Source organism: Labeo rohita, chromosome 20 (assembly GCF_022985175.1).
Source record: "Labeo rohita strain BAU-BD-2019 chromosome 20, IGBB_LRoh.1.0, whole genome shotgun sequence".
Lineage (NCBI taxonomy): Eukaryota > Metazoa > Chordata > Actinopteri > Cypriniformes > Cyprinidae > Labeo > Labeo rohita.
Window position 1 is genome coordinate 25,864,141 of NC_066888.1, and position 27,458 is coordinate 25,891,598.

At 33.5% G+C, this 27,458-nt stretch overlaps 1 protein-coding gene across 1 annotated transcript in view; it reads right to left on the reverse strand.

The window, feature by feature from the left end:
- Positions 1–2,180: 2,180 nt before the first annotated feature.
- The window catches only part of clvs2 (clavesin 2), a 31,739-nt gene continuing 6,461 nt past the window's right edge, over positions 2,181–27,458 (reverse strand). Inside the window, exons 3-5 of the mRNA XM_051137748.1 lie at positions 13,116–13,226; positions 11,313–11,533; positions 2,181–3,789 (exon numbers count right to left, since the gene is read on the reverse strand). Coding sequence (XP_050993705.1) covers positions 3,696–3,789; positions 11,313–11,533; positions 13,116–13,226 — 426 coding nt within the window. The 3' untranslated portion in view covers positions 2,181–3,695. The remainder of the gene's footprint in view (positions 3,790–11,312; positions 11,534–13,115; positions 13,227–27,458) is intronic.

Here is a 27,458-nt window from a genome sequence, read left to right on the forward strand (position 1 = left end):
ATCAGCAAAATATGCAAATTTTGTTCGTTTCAGTGGTATAGTTTACGTTCAGTGCCGCCAATATGGCCAATTAATGACGCGTCTTGAGAACACTCTATAGCTTACCTCTGCGTTGAAGAACAAGGTGGAAAGATCTTTTGTAACGTAAGTATTTTTACTGTCACTTTTGATCAAATTAAAGGCATTAAATGAATTAGTTCAAAGACGAAACTGATTCATTGGTTTAAACTATGTATATCAATATTTATTGGCTGCTTTTTTTCCTTTCGCAGTTTAGTTTCAGTTACATAATTTATCTCAGCATTTTGAAAGGACATATACACATATTTACTTCCATTCAACATGTTCCTTTAAACCACATGTATTGTTCTGCATGATAATACCTCTATACTGCATGGGCTTCTCAGCACTAACACCCTATTATACAATCAAAGTGATATGGAAAAGATAAGCCAACAATCAAAGAAATACCAAATGTATTGTTCCTGTAGTCTTTAGAAAAGCAGGGGATAATTGTCGGTTTGCTTGACCCAGGGTTGCTTTGGTTGTAATGGCAATACATGTACGTATCCATAGAAAGCAAGGCTAGAAAAATGGAGACAATTTGATCAACATTCCGATTGCCTAAAATACAAACAAGGCTGTTCATAATTCAGCATGACCAAAAAACGTATACGATACAGGAATACAAATAAATTCAAGGTGTATTAAAATACTGATCATGGCATTAACACAGCTCTACTAAATATATACTGAAACAATTTACACCATCGTTTGAGGTCTTCCTGCTCACGTGACACAGGAAATGTAATAATGACTATACATAACGCCATTCTCTCAACCCAAAGTAGTGACATTAGTCTCTGGGAAATACATTCTGATTCAAAACAGCCAATTTTCAACTTTTTGTTCTCCCTGTTTCTGTTCAGGATGATAAAGCAAGGTTTTAGAAACAATTTTCGCTCCTCGAGATGTTAGAAGCCCAGTGAGTCATGAGAGTGGGCAGACTTTAGTTTCAGCAAATAAAAACCAGAGATCACCTTCCTTAGCACAACAATCTGTCAGCAAAATATAAAAAGTCATAATCTGGACTGCTTGTTGTGAAGAGAGGCAAATCTGGTATAGATTAAGTTTTTAAGCCTTAGTGTTAATGGAAAAAAAGGGATTTTTTTTATGTTTACATAAACACTGAAACATACATAAGTAATGTATTAACAGCATCTAAAACATAACTTTATGTAAAAACAACTTCAGAGATAAATGCATGAAATGAATGATTATTGATACATTACTGATTGCAACGTCTGTAATATATGACAAACATACAAACAAAACTTAACATTTTGTCTTCTGTAGCCTCTGAAGGGGAGTACTAAATGAAAAAAATATATGATATTTAGGCAAAATAAGAAAAATGTACACATCTCCATTCTGTTCAAAAGTTTTCACCCCCTAACTCTAAATGCATAGTTTTTTCTTTCTGAAGCATCAGTGAGCATTTGAACCTTCTGTAATAGTTGCATATGAGTCCCTCAGTTGTCCTCAGTGTGAAAAGATGGATCTCAAAATCATAAAGTCATTATTGGAAATGGTTCAAATACACAAAAATGCTGAAAAAACAAGGATTGGAAACAGTGGGCAGTTTAACTGTTCAGGACAAACAAGGGACTTGAACAACTATCACTAAACAAAAAAACAGCTGTGGATTATTCAGGTAACAACACAGTATTAAGAATCAAGGGGTTGTAAACTTTTGAACCAGGTCTTTTTATAAATTCAACTATTATTTATTTCTTATGAACTATATGTAAACATCTCTTAAGTGAAATATCTTATTCAGGTCAGTACTAATTAAACAATAGCATGCGTTTTGTATGATACCACTTATTTTGGTAAAATAATTAACATTTTTAATGATTCTAATGTAAATTTTTGACCCCAACTGTATAAAGATACATTAGATGCTGTTAATGCACCATATCGAAAGTTTCAGCATATATGCAAGTGATCAGCAATGCATGTGTAATAGTTAAACAGTTGTAGATTCATAAGAAAATAAAAAAAGGACCAAACTGAGCCACTTTACAAAAATTGTACAATATGTGTCACACAGAATAAAAAGATAACTTCAGTATTTCTAAATTTGACTGTTTAGCCAAGTTAGAGGCTTTGATTACGTATTTATATTGTAAAATTTGTCTGGGAAGTATCGCTGAAGCCTGGAAGATTTGTATGTACTTTATGTATTTTAAATGTACTTTATATTGCCCTTGTTCCATACACGCACACAAACCGAAAATAAAAAAATCCCTGAAATAAAACTGGTAAATTATGAGTTTTAAATTCGCTCATTTGGGTTTGAATCTAAACCGCTGTAAAAACCTATTGCCAAAGACTATGACAACACCGCATTCCATTAAACAGCTGAATAATTTAGATTAAACTATTTTCACACAATCTAAACCATAAGCTGACCAAGATACGCATGTGGAAGCATGCACTAGCATGTGTCACTGTACAACACCTTGTTTATGGCTCTGTATAAACCTCTGTGTTAGTGTTACAATTTAAATGAAGGATTTAAATGATACTTTAAAATAGTGCAACTAAAAACGAACGTCTTTATTTACTCACCATCGTGTTGGTACAAACTCCTCAAAACTTTCCTTTCGTGTTTCATGGAAAAATATCAACATATGGGCAGCATATAGTATATATATTAACATATATCATTTTTAACTACTCATTTAGTTATTAAAAACATAAAATATCAATAATAGTTTATTTTTTTTGCAATAATAAGGGTGAGTAAATACATATTTTTGGGTGAACTATTCCTTTAACTTCAAAAGCAATGACTCTGAAGTTAGAAAGATGGCAAAGATGGTACTTGTACTGTATCTGGTCCTTGGTATGAATACAAATGCCTTGGAAACCAACTTAGCCTAATGTGGAAATGGTTACGAAATAAAGCAATATTCCACGACAAAGTGTAAACAACAAGGCCATCAGTGAAGAATCAGCTAAAGCCTACTAAATGTGACTCAACCCCTCTGGGATATAAGAATACTGAACTGAAAACACAGCCACGTTGTGGTAAAACAATATTAGCCAACGCTCATTAGAAAAACCTTTCTTGGTAAAGGGGTATTTGCTGTGAATCACTGAAACCTGGACCAAAGATGGTGTATTCTTTAATGGAAGTAGCATATGCCTGACGCCGTCAACAGCTCTATGCGTTCCTTTCGAAATGCTCCTGAGCGACTCCTGATTTGGGGATTATAAATGTCGGAAACCCCAAAGCTTGTGAATCTTTATAAGCATGATTACCATCCTACAGTACCATGTTCTACATAATAATCACGAGAAGCACACACAGGATATTCACAGCAGTCTTTACAGGTTCATGTCACAATTACTCCCTCAATCTCACGTCTAGAACTGAAGTGTATTTACAGATTTGAATTGGCACTTGACAATTACATACGGACGTCCGCCGTTAGCTCTTTGCTTCAAAAATATCATTTAAACTGGCAGCTCTCTGCAGTGTTCCTGGAGGCTGTTCGTGTGTTCTTTCGCTTTTTAACATTTCCTTTCTTTGTACATTTTTTTTTCTCGTGTTATAGGAACAAGGTGCGCTTCTCCCCAGCGTACGGGGCTTGACGTTTCCTCGTTGCCTGGGGAATTAAGAGCCTTTAGTCCAGCGAAAGCAGCGGCTGCATGTTTTCTTCTTCGCTTTTCACTTTCTCCGGTCGTTTCAGGACACCTGGTTCCACCACCGACTGGGACCTGCAGGTATAAATAAAATATGAATGAACTGGATTTCAACATGCACAACTGAGAAATGGAAAATCCTGAGAGTGAAATGAAAATCTAGGATGCAAAATCTAATTTAAACCTGAAAATAAACAAGAAAAGTTATGACATGACAATGAAAGATAAAATGTATTAGATTATTTTTTATTACATTCTTTATTTTTAATATAAAATAAAAATATTAATTAAAAAAAAAAAAACTTGTGAAGTTCAAATCAGGAATAGTTCAACCAGAAATGTAAATTTGTTGAAAATTAGTGTTAATTTTGTCAGCTGTTTTCAATTTTAGTCTTAGTCCTGTGTTAAATGTCCTTGTTAGTTATCATATTTAGTCAACCTTATCCTATTTAGGTTTAATCAAGTTTAGTCGACTAGAAGTGTCAGTATTTTAGTCTAGTTTTAATCGAAGAAAACCTGAAGTATTTTAGTTTAGTTTTAGTCAGTGAAAACTTTGCATTTTAGCAATAAGAATATTATTAATTAACTATTAATTAATTAATTTTGGCAGCCATTTTTAATTTAGTCTTAGTCTTACTCAAATGTACATTTTAGTTTTATCTAGTCAACCATGTCCTGTTTTTGTTTGGTCAAGTTTAAATCAACGAAATGTATGAGCATTTTAGTCTAGTTTTAGTCAGTGAAATCTTAGTCACATTTTTTGTCAATAGTTAAACTGATACAAATTATTTTCGCTCAAAATTAGAATTGTAATGATTGTTGTCATTTGAGTAATTTACTTTTGCATTTTAGGTGTTGCACTTTCACCAGTAAGCACAAATCAATAGTATGTGGACTCACACACATGGTTTATTTTACCTCATCTAGTGTACCAGTGGTGGTGAACGTTGGTCCTGGAGAGCCACAGCCCTGCATAGTTTTGCTTCAACCCTAATCAAACGCACCTGAACAAGCTAATCAAGGTCTGAAGGGTTACTAGAAAGCAACAGGCACCCCCTGCAGTGTACTGATTTATTATGGGCTTTTTATTATATAAATTAATACCAAAGACTTATGCACTCTGTCTACATTATGAAAACTGATTAAACAAATGAAAAATATTATTATAGTGAAATTAATTCCTAATAGTAATTCTACTAATTCCAAATTGCAATTGCCTATGTTTCTCTACTAAAACAACAGCAGTTGAGTAGGAGCATTTATTCAGCATCCACAACTCCAGCTTGTTTGTCGGTGTTTTCAGATCATCAGTAGCGGCGCTTCCGCAATGAGGAGCGAGCATGTGCGCATGGTTGCCAGATTGCTTAAAATAAGTAAAACACCGGGCAGCAAGTGTATATTTGTAACAGCAAAGCTCTGATTCAGGGAATTGATCTCTTGTTATCTGGCAACCACATGTAGAGGAGTAGTAGGGGCGTGTAAAGCAGTCCACAATAACATTTTGTCTCCTTTTCTTTGACGAAAATAAAGAGAGGTTTATTTTAGATATATTTAATATTAATGTTCTTATATATATTTATATATTTTAGTCTTCTCATTTTTCATCAACAAAATTGCCCGTTGATACAGTCATAGTTTTCGTTTATTGACCTTATTGTTGTCTCGTCTTCATCTCGTTTTAGCCACGGGAATAAAGCTTGTCAACAAACATTTTTCGTCTTAGTTTTTGTTGATGAAATTAACACTACTATTGAAAATGTACTCACCTTTAAGACATTCAAGATGTAGATGAGTATGTTTTGTCTTTAGAACAGATTTGGAGAAATTTTGCATTTATTACTTGATCACCAATGGATCCTCTGCAATGAATAGGTGCCGTCAGCATGAGAGCTGATAAAAACATCACAACAATCCACAAGTAATCTACTACATCAATTAACGTCTTCTGAAGTGAAAAGCTGTGCATTTGTGATATCATTAAGACGTTTTAACTTTAAACCTTCGTCCATAAACCATAATAACCATAATAACACTACCTCTTTTGGAAAAAGTCCATCCCCGTTGTCCTCTCACATCAAAATCCACCAACATAATTGTTTATAACTGTTTTTGCTTGTTAATGGTGCTTAATCTGTGTATATTTCTCTCCTCATTGGAGACAACTTTTTTTCTACTGGAGAAAGTAATATTATGGATAAATCCCTCATATTTTAACTGGAAACAAGTTAAAAATGTCTTCAAGATGGATTTATTACAAACATGCTGCTTTTTGCTTCATAAGACGTTAACTGATAATACCAATGGATTACTTGATTGAGGATTATTGTATTTTTATTAGCTGTTTGAACTCTCATTCTGACTGAAGTGATGTAATGCTAAATTTCTGAAGAAACAAATTCATCTACATCTTTGATGTCGAAAAGAAATTAAGGTTTTTGAGGAAAACATTTTTCTCTGTATAGTGGACTTGGGGATGGGGGATCAACGGGTTGAAAGTCCAAATTGCAGTTTCAATGCAGCTTCAAAGGGATCTACATGATCCCAGCCAAGGAATAAGGGTCTTATGTAGTGAAATAATCTGTCATTTTTTTAAACAAATAAAAATGTATATGCTTTTTAACCACAAATGCTCGCCTTGCATTAGCTCTGCGATGTGCATTTTCACACACTGCATAGTTACGCTGAAAAAGTCGCGTGCGGATAGTTCTTTATCTGTGTACTTTGGTTTAAAAAATGTAGGGTAGGGTGAAAACTCCATTTCATTTTCTCCTCTAACTTTAAACATCGTTGTTTTACCTTTTTTTTGTAAAGAATGTTTATTTTTTATTTTTTTAGCACATTTGCTTTGTAAACACTGGGTTGGTACTTCTGCCTATGTCACATGTGCATGATTACGTAATGCGTGAAGTCAAACTAGTGCATGACGAGCATTTGTGGTTAAAAAGTATCGTATAGAGCCGTATGAAGCTGCATCGAAACTGCAAATCAGTCCATTGAAGTCCACTATATAGAGAAAAATCCTGCAATGTTTTCCTTTCTTTTCGACTGGAGAAAGAAGGACATGAACATTTTGGATGACATACGAGTAAATTATCAGGAAATTTGTATTCTGGAAGTGAACTAATCCTTCAGTACTTAATCATATAATCTGACATGAAGTATAAATAAATAAAAAACCCAAAATAGCGACATTCACTCTTAGACATTTGGACCCCAATGAAACATTTAGCTGCATAAACAGAGCACTGCACGTTCAATAGTACAAATTAATGATGCATTGTGCATGCCACAATCATTTAAAGTGAAGGATGTGTAATGGAACATGTCATGTTAGTGCACAGTGTTGGCCTACTTTTGTTTTAGCCCTCTCGTAGAGGCATAAGAAGCTTTGAGGACAGTGTGTTGTCGTTTATCATGCGCAGATCTGGGGCACTTTCCTCTGACTGACACATTTATGTATGAACCGTGATTGTAATCATGAAAATTCAACAAAAACAGAGGTTTCTTATCAAGCAACTGCTAGATTTAACTAAAGAAATCTAGTTCGCACTCAATAATGTGATAAATTTGATGTACTGAATATTCAGAAGGAAATAATGTAGGACAGGGCGATTCCATTGGGATTTGACTGGATTGTGAAAAGTGGGCTATGATATGTTAGAGGGAATATACAGTCATCCAGTCATTACTGAAATATATATATATACATATTTGTGAACTATAAAAATTGATTGCTTTATTTAAAGTAAATAATTCACATATTTATGTTGGCTTTAAAAGATACACACTACCAGTCAAAAGTTTTTGAACAGTATAATTTTTAATTTTTTTTTTAAAAGATGTCTCTTCTGCTCACCAAGCATGCATTTATTTGATCCAAAATACAGCAAAAAAATTACAATTTTTTACTATTTAAAATAACTGTTTTCTATTTGAACGTATTTTAAAATGTAATTTAATCCTGTGTTTTCAAAGCTGAATTTTTAGCATCATTACTGTAGTCACAAGATCCTTCAGAAATCATTCTAATATTCTGATTTGCTGCTAAAAAAAAAAAGCATTTATTATTATGTGAAAACAGCTGAGTAGATTTTTTTCAGGTTTCTTTGATGAATAGAAAGTTGAGAAGAACAGCATTTATCTGAAACAGAAATCTTTTGTAACATTATAAATGTCTTTATCATCACTTTTGATCAATTTAAAGCATGTATAAAGTTACAAAAGCTTTTTATTTTAGATAAATGCTGATCTTTGGATCTTTTTATTCAAAGAACTGCAAAAAAGTACTCAACTGTTTGTTTAAATATTGATAACAACAATAATAATAAATATCTCGAACAGCAAATCAGCATATTAGAATGATTTCTGAAGGATCATGTGACACTGAAGACTGGAGTAACGATGCCTTAAAATTTAGCATTGATGACAGGAAAAAAATACATTTTAAAATATATTTAAATAGAAAACAGTTACTTAAAAAAAAAATCTAAATTTTACTGTTTTTGCTGTACTTTGGATCAAATAAATGCAGGCTTGGTAGGCAGAAAAGGCTTCTTTAAAAAAACAATAAAAATAGTGTAGCTGTTATAATTTGCCTTCTAAGACATTCAGTACGACCCCAAAGGAACAGTTAAAGATGTAATATGTGATGTTTTTTTCTCAATACCACACGTAAAATAAACTACCTGACAGACATCGCTGAAATGGGTGTCTGGAGAAAACCCACCTGTTTCTGTGACAGACCTAGACTGTGGCATCAAAGTCTGAAATCGCTTACAGCGAACAACCATAATAACACAAAATATCTCCTGAGGATACTGAAATACATCTTTTTTCAATTAACAAATCACAGAATGACGCACAAAAGCTTTTAAACTAACGTCACGGCAAGAATCCATGCAATTTGAGTGCAACCCAATGCAAACACAAGAGGAAACTGAGTTGGCAGGGGAAAAAAGTGATGTCCATATGACCTTTCCAGAGCAGACAAAATGACGAAGTGTGGTTTTAATTACTCTGAATAATTTACCCTTTTGAAGAATGTGGGAGGTGTTAGCTTTTTAAAATCAGACATTCCTAGGCTCACGCTCATTTTAACACAATGGCATTTTAGGAAGTATGAGGGAATGGAAATGTAAAGCACTCTGTAAATACTACTGTTGCTTGATTCATTACTGTCTGGAAGAAGAAATGTCAGTGGTGATGCATCTTGCATGTATGAATATGACAAGTTCACAACAGCTGCATTGACAAATTAACTAATTATCTTAAGACACTGTCTTGGGCCTGAGGTATTAAAAAAGAACAGAAACTAAAGATGAAAATAATAATAATAATAATAATGTAATGAAAACATATTATACTATACTTATTTTATTTTTATGATTAATAAAATAATAGAAAAACAACAAAAGTACTGTATATAATTTTTTATGACATTTATAGTACTATTATAATATATTATTATTATATATTTATATTATTATATCGAACTAATAGATTATCTTAAGACACTATCTTTGGCCTGATAGTATTAAAAAAGAACAGAAATTAATGGTAATAATAATAATAATAATATAAATGTAATTAAAAAAATATACAATATTTTTATATTATTTTATTTGTAATAAAATAAAAGTATTGTATAGTTTTTATTACATTTATATTATTATTATAATAATGTATTATTATAATGTAATATTGATAAACATGCATATTATTACAAATTAATAGATTATCTTAAGACACTGTCTCGGGCCTGATAGTATTAAAAAAGAATAGAAACTAATGGTAAAAATATTATTATTATGAATAATAATATAAATGTAATAAAATCATAATATACAATACTTTTATATTATTTTAAATATGAATACAATAATAAAAATAATCTAAAAGTATTGTATAGTTTATTACATTTATATTATTATTATTATTATTATTATTAATTGTTATTATTATTATCATTAATCTATATTATTATTACAAATTAATTGATTATCTTAAGACACTGTCTTGTGCCTGATAGTATTAAAAAAAGAATAGAAACTAATGGTAAAAAACTCAATAATAATAATAAGATTATTAATAATATTATTATTATAAATTTATATTATTATCACAAATTAATTATTGATTATCTTAAGACACTTCTTGTCTTAAAAGTATTAAAAAAAATAGAAAATAATGTTGAAAATAATAGTAAGACGGAAGTGAACCTCAATATATATATATATATATATCATCAACAGCAAACGGCTAAAACCCGTTGAATTACGTTAATAATATAACACTAGAGAATAATTCACAATACAGAGTGCAGGATTTCACCAAAGCTTATTTTTTTTTATGTACATAGATGTGTTATGTGCGGACTGGGAGGTTTCGTTTAATAGCCAAAGCTGTTTAGGGAACAGTACTTTGATCTTAGCAATAGAAGAACATCTAAGAACTTTCTTCCAAATACTGCATCCCCCAGATGCTTTGGTAGAATTCAAACACTACAAACAGTTGCTTCAAATGTGAGAGCAAAATAAGCCATTGCAAACTAGGCTATATTTGGTAACCAACGTACAGCCCCAACTGCAGAAGGCAAGGAAAGAAAGTGAGATGTTTGCCACAGGTAAACCTCCATAATGCATTGTTTTATGCTCTATATGCGACATGTATAGGCAATGCATCATTTAACGCAGCTCACAGCAACAGCTTCACTCCCTCATGCTGATTTAATGACCCAGTAAGTCGAGACACCTCACCCTGTCTCGATCAGTGAAACAATCTCAAGTCGCTCGGTCAAACACATACTGTAAGGTCATCCCAAAATACCTATTTTATTAAGAAGAGCCGCATTTTATTATAAAACTAGAGAGTCGGTTGCTAAGCACCGTAACTATGAAGAAACATACAGTTTGCTGCTAAAATGTGACTCCTTTAACAAACACTGTAGCTTCTTTATGCCTCTAGCAAAGCTGCTTATTTTTGTTATCCAGAGCAACTCTCTTGATAATTCTACTTGAATGAAGACTGCGAACAAGCAAATGCTGTTTCCATGGCAAGCCACCAAATCATGTCATTTAACAAGCACATTAGAAATAAACAACATACAAATAATGGTCAGTTCAGTGACCTCATGTGCTTGTTTTAATGGGCACCAGTGTTTTGGTTAACTGAAACAAAATGAAAACTATTAAAATGTTTGGAGTAACTAAAAAAGGCTGAAAAAAAGAATGAAATAAAATCTATAATAAAATAAAATATTACAAAATATATAAAATAAAATAATATTAAATTAAAAATGTAAACCTGATTTTTTACATTTAAAATTAAATTTTTTAGAAATAATTTTTATTAAAATTTTGTCTTGGCAACTGACTGAAAAAGTTAAATAAGCTAAAATAAAAATATATTTAAAACAAAACAAAGCCAATAAAAAAATACAAAAGCACATAGCAAAATTACAAAAAACTAAACTAAAAATAAAATAAAATAAAAATTTAATTTAAAAATAATACTTGAACATTCCACTATGTTTGCATAAAACAGGCAAAAATATTTTAAATAGATATACCAAAAAGCTAGAAAAACATCAAGTAACAGACCTTTTCATAGTTTTGGGAGACAGATCTTTCTCCAGGTCTTTGACAGATAAGGTGTAGGATTCAGGGCAGTAGTCCGTCTCCTCATCATACGCGTGGTCCAGCAACGTTCTGGCCCAGGTGCCCATGTCATAAGGCGGCAGCATGCCACCCAGCTCAGACGGCAGAATCTCAGGCAAGATCAGCTGGTGCAAGCTGTTCAGATTGTTTCCATGCATGAAAATCTAAATATACAACATAAAAAATGTTATTTGCCTGGTCATTTTTTCATAGTAACTGAACGCTGCAGCTTTTACTGTTTAGGGTTCAGTGTTTTGCACTAAATTCGATAGCAATGCACTGCGCTTTTTTATTCTTATTTTATTGCATGTACAACAAAGCCTGTGTATTTTATGAAAGCCCGTTTTTGCCACTGAATAAGAAAATAAAAAAGGTAATTGCGACTTTTTATCTAACAATTCTGACTTTTTTCATTGCAATTGCAAGATTACATCTCACAGTTCTGACTGTTTTTTTCTCAGAATTGCGTGATACAAACTAGCAATTCTGACTTTTTTCCCAGAACTGTACGACACAAACTTGCAACTGCGAGTTAAGTCAGAATTGTAAGACATAAACTCACAATTCTGAGAACGTACCAGTCTTTTTTTCCCCTTTTAAAAATTGGACTTTATGGGCCCTATTATGATTGACTATCCATTAAGACATGAAGGCATGTTGAAAAAAAAAAGCGCAGTCTATTTATATAGACTATAGCCTATATAAACTATAGCCTCAAAACTGCAACGTACCAGAACTGTGCCTGAACACACGTTGTTTTCAGACCAGCGCACCCATGGGTTAACAAATGGGTGCAAATGCATTTGCTATTTGAACAAAAGGCGTAAGACATGAAAATGATAACTGCATTGAACTGAAACTGGCAAAAAACACTTGCATCGCACCTGGCACAGCATTGCGCTAAATGTATAATAGGGCCCTATATCTCCCAATTCTGACTTTTTTTATCTGAATTGTGAGATATAAACTCACAATTGTGAGTTATAAAGTCCAATTGTGAGAGGGAAAAAAAGAAGTTTTTTTTCTGAGATAGGTTAATATCTTGCAATTCTGACTTTATAACTCGCAACTGTGAGTTTACATTTCACAATTCTGAGAAAAAAAGTCAGAATTGCGAGATATAAACTCACATTTGTGGAAAAAAGTTTATTTCTCTCAACTGTGAGTTTATATCATGCAATTTTGACTTTATTTCTCTTAATTGTGAGTTTATATCTCACAATTCTGATTTTAGAACTTGCAATTGTTAGTTAATATCTCAATTCTGAGAAAGAAGTCAGAATTGCAAGATATAAACTTGCATTTGCGATTCGCATTTATTTCTCTGAATTGTGAGTTTATATCACAATTATGAAAAATAAGTCAGAATTGCAAGTTTGTATCACAATTCTGAGAAAAAAGTTGTCAGATAAAAAGTCGCAATAATTTTTTATTCAGTGGCAGAATTGAGTTGAGTTTATCTGACACATAAAAAAGTAACAATACACTGTTACATCTTTCTTGTCAAGGATAACAATAAAATTTCATTAACTTTCTATTGTGGTCCTCGCTTTAAAAAAAAGAATCCTAAAAAACCTTAATTAATAATCCACTCACACCCATAAAAGTACAAACCATGGGCTTCCATAATATTTAAATTTTATCATATGTACATAAACACAACAGTTAACAATTATATGTGATAAAAATTATTGAAGAAAACAGCCACACAAGTCAATAACTCTGAAAATTAAAAAATTATCTCACCCTTTTTCTTGTTTTGTCTTTGAGGAAAGGCCGGATGACTGTGTACAAAGCGTGGATGTACCAAGGTTGGTTGACAAAATGAATCCCTCCAAACCTTGCTGGAAAGCTATCCTGTGGGTAGTAGAGAGAGAGAAATGATATAAAAAAGTTTTGTGGCTATTTTCACTGAGAAATTGCTAGTAGATCAGAAGAAAAAACAAGTTGAAAAACTGAAATAGTATTTTCTTGTAAAATATATTCTAAGAATCTTTAAAAAAAAATACAGTGTATGTAATGCTATGTAAACAAATGTTTATGCATCTTTTTAATTGCTAGAATTTGTGAGGAGAAAAAAAAATCCGCCGTACAACCTTAGGGTTTTTAGTTTTTACCTCCTTGAGTCTAGTTCACGATTCCACAGAGGATTACACCAAATAGTGGGCATAATTCCCATTTCTCCTGATACCACATTGCTAAAGTTGATAAATACTTTGCTGTGTTCACTAATCTGCTCTGAACAGTAATCCATATTCATAAAGCCGACTGCAAGAGTTCCGGGAAGCTTCATAATGATGCTGTCTTGCGGTCGTTCGCTAAGCTCACAAAAATCAAGACACAAGTAATGACGGTAAAGACTTACAAGTCCCAGGTTATATGATATAAACCTGTGTCTAGTTAAGTCTTGAGAAAGCAGTCCATCATGCTTAGGCTGCATTCATTTGATCAAAAACAGTAAAAACAGTCATATAGTTGAAGATATTTTAAAACGTCATTTATTTCTGTGATGGCAAAGCTGAATTTTCAGCATCATTACTCCAGTCTTCAGTGTCACATGATTCTTCAGAAATCATTCTAATATGCTGATTTGCTGCTCAAGAAAACATCAAAATCAGTCGTACTGCTTGAGGAAAATGTTATGCATATCTCTCGGGATTTTCTGATGAATAGAAAGTTGTAGTAACTTAACAGTCCTAGCTTTTTACAGCTAATGTTTTCCTAGACTGTGCCGTTTTTAAATTCAATGCCTGTCATCACATCATGGCATTGTTTACTGCTTCTCATTGACTCTCATATCATAACAGATCTGTGTTGTTGGCGCCACTGGCGTGATGCCGATGATGGACAGCTGCAAGCAAGCGGGCCGTAACCACAGAGGTCCCCGGGCCAGTGTCCGATGGCAGACCGCAGGCTTGTGGGCGTAAGATCTGGCACTGGATCTGACACAGAAGCAGGTGATGCTGCAAACGCATGCCGATTGGCCGGCGCTTCAGAGGAGGGGCTATGAGGCATTTGCCAGCAGGTGGTGTCAGCACACGCGATGATATCTCTGCTCTGAGATCCCGCTGCTACTACTGAGCGAGATAAAGGTCTCAGCTGCATTAAACATGAATAGCTAAACTCTGGTGTGAGCTGGTGAAACCTGACTGATCTGTGTCCCTGCAGTGTGACAGTGGGAGGAGACAGAGGTAACTAACGGGGGAGGGGAAGCTGCCATAATGCTCTTTTTACTGGAATCTAGAATTTAGGATTCACATCGTCTGATCCTGCAATGCTGAAAAAGCATTATTAAAAGGATAGTTCACCCAAAAATGAAAATTCTGTCATTAATTACTCATCTTCATGTCGGTCCAAACCCGTAAGACCTTTGTTAATCTTCGGAACAGCATAATATTTTAAATGAAATCCGAAAGCTTTCTGACCCTCCGTAGAGAGCAACGCAACTACCATGATCGAGGCCCAGAAAGGCAGTAAGGATATCGATAAAATAGTCCATGAGACATCAATGGTTGAACCATAATGTTATGAAGCTACAATAATACTTTTTGTGCACAAAGAAAACAACAACGACTTGTTGTGGGTGGTGAAAATAAAATCATATACACACAACAACGAGCGCGCTTAGTCCAGCAGACGGCATTAGGTGTATTCGACTTAAAGTGGCATTGAGCAGACCGATCCATGAATGGGTACTTTGATGTCATACACCTGCAGCACCACTTTAAATCGAACGCACCTTTTAATTTTGTGTTTGGTGAGTTCCGTCACGAAATATACGCCATTCAACCCGACCAATAAGGTTGTGAATGTATCACTATGCCTTTAGGTTCGGTATCTTTAGATTCGCTGTCAAAAATGCCAGTGTGAACGCTAAGCAGACCAGGACCAAATGTAACATTTCCTTTTTTGGTCCAGACCAAATTAACCAAATGAACTGAACTACAAGTGTGAACACACCCTTCATTTATGTTTCAAAGATCAACGAAGGTCTTATAGGTTTGGAATAATATGAGGGTGAGTAATTGATGACAGATTGAACTATCCGTTTAAATTTAAAACTTGAATAAATTTCATGAATAAGCTGGGTCTCAGTTCTACAACCTAGTGAGCTGTACTGCTGTCTACACTAACAATGTGTAGATTTAACTCAGAAATTGCTAGTAAATTTTACAATTAATTGCAGAGAAACTGCAAGTAAGTTCACTTCCAGAATGAAAATTTCCTGATAATTTGCTCACCCCCATGTCATCCAAGATGTTCGTGTCCTTCTTTCTTTTATCGCAAGAAATTCAGTTTTTTGAGAAAAACATTCCAGGATTTTTCTCCATATAGTGGCCAACGGGTTGAAGGTCCAAACTGCGGTTTCAATGCAGCTTCAAAGGGCTCTACACGATCCCAGCTGAGGCATAAGGGTCTTATCTAGTGAAACGACTGGTCATTTTCTTAAAAAAACAAACAAAAAAAAAAAAAACAACTTTTTCACCATAAATGCTTAACTTGCACTAGCTCTGCGACGTACGTGCGCATCTTCACGCATTGTGTAATCACGTTGGAAAAATCATGCGTGGTTAGTTCTTCATCTGTGTACTTCGGTTTAAAAAGGTAGGGTAGAGTGGAAAAACTCCATCTCATTTCTCCTCCAACTTCAAAATCATCTGACATTGTCGTTTTACATTTTTCTGTAAAGGGCGTTCGACTTTCTTTGCACGTTTGCTTTGTAAACACTGGGTCGGTACTTCTGCCTACATTTCACACGTAATACGTAACGCGTGAGGTCGGGTTAGTGCAAGACAAGCATTTGTAGTTCAAAAGTATACAAATTTGTCTTTTTCTGAGAAAATGACAGATCATTTCGCTATATAAGACCCTTTATTCCTCGGCTGGGATTGTGTAAAACCCTTTGAAGCTGCCTTGAAACTGCACTTTGGACCTTCAAACCGCTGGCCACCATACATGGAGAAAAATCTTGGAATGTTTTCCTCAAAAACCTTAATTTCTTTTCAAATGAAGAAAGAAAGACATGAGCATCTTGGGTGACATGGGGTGATTACATTTTCAGGAAATTTTCATTCTGGAAGTGAACTACTTCTTTAAACATGAAAATATGAAGCAGAAATACTGAAATACTCCAATAAGCTAAAACTGTTTATGGTCTGCTTAGCTTACTTCAAAAACAAACAAAAAAAAAAAAAAAAAAAAAAAAGACCAGCTTATAGCTGAATTGAACTTAATAATTAATGAACTTGGCAACATTGTGAGATATTAAAATGAATTAAAACAATGAACTAAAGTGAGCTGAATAATTATACTACTACTGCCTTCTGTAGTGCTGCATTACAGCTGAAATTGAATTTGTTTTACAACATTAACACTCCGTTTTACAGTTTATTAATGCGAAATTGCTTTGAAATAATCTGTAGTGTATAATTGTATCTGTAGCGCTATATTAAATAAATGTGACTTGATAAAGCACAACTCACTCAAACCACATGGGAGATTTGACTTATAACTGCTCACATTTTCAAGGCTCTAATAAATGTATATAAAATACACAGCGCACACACAAATATTGGATAATCCATTTTACATGGATTCAAGGCAGCCACTGCAACTCCAACTTTTAATACATTTTGCACTGAACTCCTTCCATACATTTTTATATATTTTAAAGAGGCTTCTTGGGAGGCTTTGTTTTTCTCCTCTAAATGCTCTAAGAAATCAGCTTTCATATTCAGGAATCCTGTCACCAAAACTAGGACAGCTAGCTTCACAAAATCAGGATGAACGTCACATAATACAATTAATATTCATGAGCAAAGTCATGCTCGGCACTGTTTGTGCACTGACAAAATATTAACATTTTATTAACTAATTAAAAGTAATTGTGGACAAAAATGTGCAGTTTTATATGCATAGTTGTCAGTGTAAAGTCTCAGGCCAAATGATAAAAAAAATTAATAAGTGCCGGAGTGACTGGAATTTAAAAGCATGTCATACTTGTAAAGGATTTTCGTTACGGATTGTTTCTACACTCCTGTATAAAGGCTTTTTGCAGAAGGTCACCACAGCTGAGCAGAAAACAGATAAAAAACACTGATTTTTGTAATGTCAAGGTTTTTTACATGAACTACTCATAAAAATATAAAAGACTCTTAGGGAGTGATCTGGGTTTTATACATAATGCTCCTGTTTTGGTCAAGTGATGCACTCAAATGGATTGTTGAAAAAGGCTTTCGTTTGCTTGTATTAGCTTGAATACAAAGCCATCAAGCAGCTAACATAGATTCTGGCAGCAGGTCAGATTGACTGGAAAGGAGTAGAGCCACAGGATAATTGCTCTTAAAAGTGCCTCATCGTGAAATCAGGAACCATTTAAAACATCAATCTGCAATGTTAAATAATTACCGGTTTTAAACAGTGCCACTGAATCACAGTTTATCAAAGGACGGCTTTACGTAGAGCTTCATGGGGTTGTTTTTAGTCTCTGTATAAGCTGATGGACCGATGATTTCATCTGTGCATTTTGTTTCGGTGGCTTGACATGAAACCTCCATCTCTTTTCTTGTCTGGAGTCACTGATGATGCACGACTGAACTCCACCAAGGTAATTGAAAAAAAAAAAAAAAAAAATCCATTTGCTGGAGTCCTTTTGAAAGACGTAGCCTGAGGAAAACCAAGTATTTTATCATGGCCCCCTTACCAAATAATACATATCAGTCAGAGTCAGTGAGCTGTCCTAGTTTCAGTGACAGGATTCCTGGATATAAAACCTGATGTCTAAGAGTCTTAAGAAGCGAAAAACAAAGGTTTTGTGACCCGAAAATACAAATAGTCTTCTGTAGGCAGACTTTTTATCTATCAGCATAAAATGTGGTCCATATTATGGCCAAGATTATTTAACATCCAAAACTGATTCAACACAGCTTAATTTTGATGCAGTCCCTAGTAATAAAAAAGTAATATATTTTAAATGCCTTTATTTTATACAAAGTATAGCTCAAGTCTATTAACATATTACCTAACATATTACATAGAGTACTACTTGTGCCCATTGCACATTTCTTAATATTAAGCCTAAAATATATTTCATGTCTTTGTAGTTCATGTCTTTCTGTCTTCAGTCGTGAGGAAATTATGTTTTTTGAGGAAAGCATTTTCAGGATTTTTCTCCATATAATGGACTTCATTGGTGCCACGATTTTGAACTTCCAAAATGTAGTTTAAATGCAGCTTCAAAGGGCTCTAAACCCTTTCCCAGCCGAGGAAAAAGGGTTTTATCTAGCGAAACGGTTGGTCATTTTTTCCGGAAAATTTGTATACTTTGTAAGCACAAAAGCTTGTGTAGGACAGACTCTGGGATGCGCGTCCACGACGCTACATACCATTGAATCAGAATCTTCCATTTTGGAAGTTCAAAATCGGGGCAACAATGAAGTGGGCTGAGTAATTATTTGTAAATTGTTGTTCTGGAAGTGGAGTTCTCCTTTAAGTACATGATATGTAAATGTATTTGTAGTATACTTAAAAATACTATATTTTAAATACATTTTAGTATATTTATTTTTCACTAGGGGTTACACTTACACTTACACTTACACAATAAAATAAAATTGAATTAAATTTAAAAAATCCAGTAATAACATCTAAACATCCCTACATTTTACATTTATCTCTCTTCATTGCCAATTTTTTAAAATGTAGTTTTAGATATTTATTGAAAACAAGATAAAAATACTGAGTAAAGAAATTATTTTATTATTATTTATACTACCAGTCAAAAGTTTTTGAACAGTAAGATTTTCAGTTTTTTAAAGAGGTCTCTTCTGCTCACCAAGCCTTCATTTTGATCATATTTGATCCAAAGTACAGCTAAATCAGTAAAATAAATGAAGTATTTTTAATTTTAAATTTTATTCTTGTGATTTCAAAGCTGAATTTTAAGCATCATTAATCCAGTCACATAATCTTTCAGAAATCATTCTAATATTCTGATTTGCAGCTAAAAAACATTTATTATTATTATTATGTTGAAAACAGCTGAGTAGAATTTTTTCAATCTTCTTTGATGAATAGAAAGTTCAGAAAAACAGCATTTATCTGAAGTAGAAATCTTTTATAACATTATAAATGTCTTTATTATCACTTTTGATCAATTTAAAGCATCCTTGCTAAATAAAAGTATTATTTTCTATAATTTCATACTCAGCTGTTTTAAATATTGATAATAATAATAATAATAATTTATCTTATTTTACACCATAATAAAGACTGGTTCACAATTTTAGCTTTGATCACAGGAATAAATTACATTTTAAAATATATTCAAATAGAAAGCAGTTATTTTAAATAGTAAAAATATTTCAGAATTTTACTGTTTTTGCTGTACTTAATAACTGCAGGCTTGGTGAGCAGAAGAGACTTCTTTTAAAAAAAAAAAAAAAAAAAAAAAAAAAAAAAAAAAACATTAAAAATCTTACTGTTCAAAAACTTTTGACTGGTAGTGTAACGTCATCACCCCTGTAAGCTCTATTAAATCTTATCATAGCACATTGTTTCCAGGTGGATTTTTGCACACATTTTTGCACACTTGCATACAGAAATTGCATAACAGCCAGATTTGAGGCCATTCATGACGTTTTTGTGTGTAATATACATCAGGCGGTCCATGAGCCATGTTTTCTGAAGCTAAGGTTAACATACAAACAGTTAGCATCCCGTTAGCAATACTGTGTCTAAAATTAAGACAAATTAACTATAACTTCGCAAAGCCATACTACGAAGCTTGACGCTCTGTCACATACCATTGCTCACGTCAATAATTGAGCTCTACAGGAGACATTTTATCTACACTTGCCAGATCCAGCCCACTGAGCTTAGCAACGCAAGGCCGCTAACACAAAGACGAAGCCCTACTCACTAGCTGTCAGCTCTCCTACAGATCAGAACAGCCCCGTTAGTGCGATAAACAGAGCGCGACCATAACTGTGCCACTTTGCAGAGAGCAAAACAATTAGTCTAACTTCAGTCCTGCAGGCCCAGATATGTCTAGTGCCGTTTCCCAGATAAGCAAGACGCGTAGGAGCTCTTTGCTTTCTGGGTGGCAGCAGCGGATCTTAGCATCCCGAGGAGTCGAACCAACTGACGTGAAAGATGCAAACTCTTTCCATGTGCAAGTTGCCCTGTTGATTAAACAGGGACTGAGAGGAGCCCTCTTTCAGGGATCACACTTTTCTGTGTTTGCTTATGGGACAAAGACTGCTGGGCACTATAAATAATGCACAGACCTCCTGACCACATAGCTGTTCAAGCAAAGAAAATGAACTTGAATCGAATGTCTTTGGGTTGGAGAATGCAAATTAAAAACTTCATTGGTTTCGGAAAGAATTTAAAGTTCCTTATCGGAATCAACTGTTCCATGAAGAATGTTTAACATTCATGGAACTTTTCCATTACACAAAAGATTCTATATAGTGAGAAAAAGGTTCTTTAGATGACTAAAATGTTCTTTACACAATAAACAAAATGGTTCTCTGAAGAACTCTTTACTGAAAGGTTCTTTGGAGGAAACCAAAAAACCTTTTGAAGCTATTATTTTGTAATTAAGCCAAAAATGAATGAGAGTGAGTAAATGATGACAGAATTGTATTTTTTGGTGAATTATCCCTTTAAGAGATGTTACATTGTATAATATGGCTTTTGAGACAAATACAAAAGAGACATTTCTTGTGGCAAAAGCAGTGAAGCTGTTGAATATGATTCACTCACTTCTTTCTTTAATGATGGGTATATGTACATCATTCAACAAGACTTAAATGATTTGACTTTATGCAAGGTCACCAAGTTTGCTAAATTGCCAACATAAAAATAAAATAAAATAAAATAAATAAAATAATAAAACAAAGGTTTTGATTTTATACAAGGTTACCAAGTTTACTAAACTGCCAACATACAAATAAAATAAAAAATAATAAAATAAAATAAATCAAAAATAAAATTAAATTAAATCAAAAATTAAATAAAATTTAAACTAATAAAATTGAAAATAAAATAAAAAATAAAATGAAATAAAATAAAATAATAAAACAAAGGATTTCTTTATGCAAGGTTACAAAGTTTACTAAACTGCCAACATACAAATAAAATAATAAAATAAAATCTAATCTAAATCTTAAATTTAAAAAAAAAGTAATTAAATAAAAAAATTAATGGAATTTAATTAAAACTAATATAATAAAATAAAATAAAAATAAAAATAAATAAAATAAAACAATAAAACAGCACTCTATAAATGAAATGTATTAGTAATAGTAGTAATAGTAGTTTTAAAACAAAATCATTGCTAATACTCAAACAAATGATATTACCAGAGGCTAACAAATTGCTTTTTTTTATTGCTTAAAGTGCAATAAAAAAAAAACTACTCATGACTAATATCAACAATTAAAATAAATGTAAATAAAATAAAATAAATAGCACTATATAAATAACATCTATTATTATTATTATTTAAAATAAAATAAAATCATTGCTGATACTCCAACAACTGACACCATTCTTAGACAAGCAATAAAAACCTTGCAATTGTAATAAAAATGACAATAAAGTCTTGGGGCATGTTGTCAAAAAAGGTCAAGTTGTGTTTAATAAACTATATATGGCAAAAACTGTGTAAACTTAATGTTCTGAAAGATATTTTTCAGATTATGTAAGGTAATTCAGGTTGCTAAACTAAAGTACATGCAAACAACTAATACATAAAATAAAATAAAACAAAATTAGATAGAATTAAATAAAAAATTAAATTAAATTAAAAACAGCACTCTATAAATGAAATATATTTATTATTATTGGAAATGTAAATTATTGTTGGAAATGTAATTATTATTATTGTTATTATTATTATTATTGTCTAAAATAAAATCATTGCTGATACTCCAACATGTCAAAAAAGGTCAAGTTGTGTTTAATAAACTGTGTCTGGCAAAAACAGTTGGAAACTAGCACAGTGGGGAAATGTTCTGGAAGGTCATTCAGTTTGCTAACTAATACCAACAAATATAATAATAAAAAAATTACAATAAAATAAAATAGAATAAAATAGTTGCTGATGCTCCAACAACTCATGTCAGTCTCAGCAATAAAAAACCCTTACAGTGCAATAAAATGTCTTTTTTATGGGGATGCACCAATGTGATGCATGTCAATCTGTCAGGACAATGAACTTCTTGTGCTTTCTAAGATGCACTTTAAGTGCCCTACATAGAAACAAGCACATACGGCCACGGTAGCTGAGTGACATGAGTGCGTTTCTCTCTCTCTGTGAGCACAGCCCATCTGGAGGGTGCATAGCATGGCGGTTGGACAGGTTGCCAGGGAAACTCGGCATGGGGTGGGCTGGGGAAGATTGGCCCATTGTGATTGGCTGCCAAGCGTGGGTTATTTCTCAAGACTAAGAGAGACAAAAGGCATGTCCAAAGCACAGAAGCAAACAACAGAGGCTGAAACAACAAAGCACTGCTCCAGGAAAGCCAAGACCACTTTCTCTCACTTCTATTCGACTCAGGAGTATGTTTCTGTTTATTGATTTTGCTAAGAACAGCCATTTTCTGTGCATCAAGTGCTTTTTTCTGAGCCACCATTTGCTAGGGAACATAAATGATACAGTAGATGGCTCTACTCTACTGTAAATTTAACAATAAACACACATTACCTCAAATAAAACACACATTGGGCAATGCCTGCAAACAGTGAGGTTTTCTAAGAAGAATCCATTAGTTCTTTTCAGCCTGGAAAAGCATACATGATATTTTCAATAGCAACAGATTTTAGCTCATCAAATGGACTCAGCAGAAAAAACTAAAAATGAACAGAGAACATAAGGGACTTAAGAATTCTCTCCTAGTCCTTCTGTCCATGTCTCTCTCTGTCATATGTGCTCACTCACTGCTATGACAATAAACTAAGCTAAAACACCAAAAAGCACTGAGCCATCAAAAAATAGTTTTGATGCTTCATTACATTGATGATTGAGACAGACAGATGTCCATATGAACAATGCCATCAGATTGATGTAACGCTTCACATGACCCCGCGCTTTTGGGTCGGAGAGCTGTGCAATTTCCCCTCTGGCTCTAAACATCATGTTTAATGACTCAATGTACATACTGTGGGTCTGTCAGTGTCAAAACAGAACCACGGGGCATCACACCTCTCATTCTAGCATTCATCATCTGACCTATATAAGCATTTAGAAAACGCTGTCAGCATACACTGCTGTTCAAAAGTTGTTCAGATTTTTTTTTAGTCTCTTATTCTGCATTTAAGGCTGCATTTATCTAATCAAAATTGCGGTAAAAAATGTGAAATATTATTACAATTTAATTTTTTTTTCTGTTGTAACATATTTAAGTTACAATTTATTCCTGTGATGCAAAGCTGAATTTTCAGCAGCCATTACTCCAGTTTTCAGTGTCAAATGATCCTTCAGAAATCATTTTAATATGCTAATTTGGTGCTTAATAAATATTTCTTATTATTACAGGGTTCAACGTGCTTAAAGGAGAAGTCCACTTCCAGAACAGCAATTTACAGATAATTTACTCACCCCCTTGTCATCCAAGATGTTCATGTCTTTCTGTCTTCAGTTGTGAAGAAATTGGGTTTTTTGAGGAAAACATTTCAGCATTTTTCTCCATATAATGGACTGATATGGTGCCCCGAATTTGAACTTCCAAAATGCAGTTTAAATGCGGACTCAAACGATCCCAAATGCTGTTGTAAATTATCCCAGTCGAGAAAGAAGGGTCTTATCTAGCGAAACAATCGGTTATTTTCATTTTAAAAAATACAAGTTATATACTTTTTAATGCCAAATGCTCGTCTTGTCTTACTCTGCTTGGACTGCTTTTGTTCCGGTTCATGACAGTTAGGGTATGTCGAAAAACTCCCATCTCATGTTCTCCCTCAACTTCAAAATCGTCCTATATCACTGTTTTACCTTTTTTGTTAAGGGTGTTTGATCATCTTTGCATGTTCACTTTGCATAGACTGGGTCGGTACTTCAGCAGGCAAGATGAGCATTTGAGATTAAAAAGTATTTAAATTGTATGTTTTAAATAAAAATAGCCAATCGTTTTGCTAGACAAGACCCTTCTTTTTCGGCTGGGATTGTATACAACCGCATTTGGGATCGTTTGAAGCCGCATTTAAACTGCTTTTTGGAAGTTCAAAATCGGGGCACCATATCAGTCCATTATATGGAGAAAAATGCTGAAACGTTTTCCTCAAAAAACATAATTTCTTTACGGCTGAAGAAAAAAAGACATGAACATCTTGGATGACAAGGGGGTGAGTACAGTATATGTGAATCTTTGTTTTGAAAGTGGACTTCTCCTTTAAAGTGCTTGAAGTTCTTAAATTTGACTCTTTGAAATTTAAGGTCTGGAAAACCCTTGAAAATAGCTATATTCCTGAAGAGTGCTTACATTATTAAAAGATAGTGTATCTATGAAATAAGAGGAACAAAAACAGAAACAGATGAACCAATTAAAAATGAAAATGCCATCATATTTATTTCCATGACATTTCAAACCTGCATTTCTTTCATCTACAGATGACAAAAACAGATACTTTTAAAAATTGTCAACTATTTTTGTGAAAACCAGTGGGGCCCAGAACAACTGATTTTAATTATAGGAACACAATACACTGAGGCATTACTCAGAATGTCTTCTTTTATGTTTCACAGAAGAAAGAAAGTCATACAGGTTTAGAATGGCATGAGGGTGTGTAAATTTATGACTATATTACTTTAGGTCAATTGAGTGAATCATGATGCTCCGATTGATGCAAACTTGTGACTTATTTTCAAGCGATTCACTAGCAAAAACCAGATCAAATTAAAAGTGCCATTCATTTTTTGAAATTAGACATCTCTTTTAATGATTTTAAAAACCATTAAAAAATGTTTTAAAAAGATTCAAAGCACCCCAATCGGATCTTGTATCTCAAATCATTTGATTCAGATCGGGCATTCAAATCGCATATCATGAATCATTTGATTTAGATCAGGACTTCGGATCGGGTTTATGAATCTTTTGACTTAGAACAGAACTTCACGTATTGCGAATCAGTTGATTTAGATCAGAACCTCAAGTCGCGTATCATGAATCATTTGATTTAGATCCGGACTTCGGAGCGGGTTTTCAAATCATTTGACTTAGAACGGAACTTTGAGTATCGTGAATCATTTGATTCAGAGCAGGTTCTTGAATCATCCTGCGAACTGAATGATTTGTGATCTGCACTCTGAGTCCTGATCTGAACTGATGGTTTTCGAATCATTATTCAGATCGGGACATCGGAGCGTGGTTCTTGAATTATTTGATTTAGATTGGAACTTTGGAGCAGGTTCGTGAATCTTTTGCTTTAGATCAGAACCTAGGAGTGCATATAGCGAATCATTTGATTCAGATAGGGAATTCAATTTTTTTTCTTAAACAGTTCACATTGAAGATCAAAAAAGTAGTGCTTGAATTAGTAGCGCTTGAGGAACAAAAACAGGAACACATAAACCAAATCAATTGAGTGAGTCATTTAAGCTGGAACCGCTCCAGTTGAGGCAAGCTTGTGATTTCTTTTCATTTCAAGCGATTCACTAGCAAAAACCAGATCAAATTAAAAGAGCTATTCATTTTCGAATTTCGACATCGCTTTTAATGATTTTAAAAACCATTTAAAAACCATTGTGTCGCAACATGATTCGCTGTTTCGAAGCACCCCAATCCGATCACGTATCGTGAATCATTTACTTCAGCTTGGGCCTTCAAATCGCATAGCGCAAATCATTTGATTTACATCAGGACTTCAGGCGGGTTCTTGAATCATTCTGTGAATTGAATGATTTGTGATCAGTGCTCTGATCTGAGTCCTGATCTGGAATGATGGTTTGCGAATCATTATTCAGATTGGGACTTCTGAGCATGGATCGCAAATCATTTGATTTTGATTAGAACTTCAGAGTGGGTTCGCAAATCTTTTGCTTTAGAGAGCATATCACAAATCATTTGATTCAGATTTTTTTTCTTAAACAGTAGAAAACATCAAACCATAAGGGAGATCTCTGATTGAAGATCAAAAAAGTCCTTAAAAGTCCTGGAATTTTCTTTTACAGTATCTGTACAAACCTTGTTTTTATCACTGATGAAAACAGCAGAGCTCAGTATTTTTGTGGAAACCATAATATATGTTTTTTCAGGATTCTTAAAAAAAAATAAATTTTTAATTAATGAAAAGTTCAAAAGAGCTTTGAAGTTGTATTAATATTTGAAATATATATATAATTTACATTATAAATGTCTTAACTGTAACTTTTGATCATTTTAATGCATTCTTACTGAATAAAAGCATTAATTTCTTTAAAAAAAAAAAATAAAAATCATACTAACCCCAAACTTTTGAACAGTAGTAGTGTATATCTGTAAATGCATTCATCCTAGAAGTTGCATTTTGTAACTTTTTATGCGTGTGAATCTGCTCAAAAAAGTAAAAACTTGAATTCCTGTAAATATTTACATATGTAAATCGTGACTTCTGCTGACAAGCTAGCTGCTGAGCACTCTTTTGAACTGTAACTAATTAGCTGTGGCTGTTTTCCCTCAATCTACGCTATTGTTTCCCTTTCAAACGGCTACAAAAGCGATGTCCCACTCAATGTGAACAGCACATTGTGGATGCAAGATGCTAATGGCGGCGATCAATTATTCACCAGCTAATCTGTCTGAAGAGGCACTGGAATGTGGAATAGGCTCATCATGGACCCACATTAATATTCAGTCAACAGGCCTCACTCGGCACTGCCTACATGTCATATCAGACCCAAGCGCTCCTCAAAGGAGCGATGTCTAAATGAGAGCTTTCAAGAGGCTGCTTCTGAAAATGGACGAGCCTAGGCGCAGATTAGTTATTGTTAAATGCACAGGGACCATTTTATAGCACAAAGGACAATTGCTGCTCGGTTATGTTTAATAGCGATGTTAAAATAGTGTAAGTTGTACATTTTATGCAATGTGAGTGATGCATAGATAT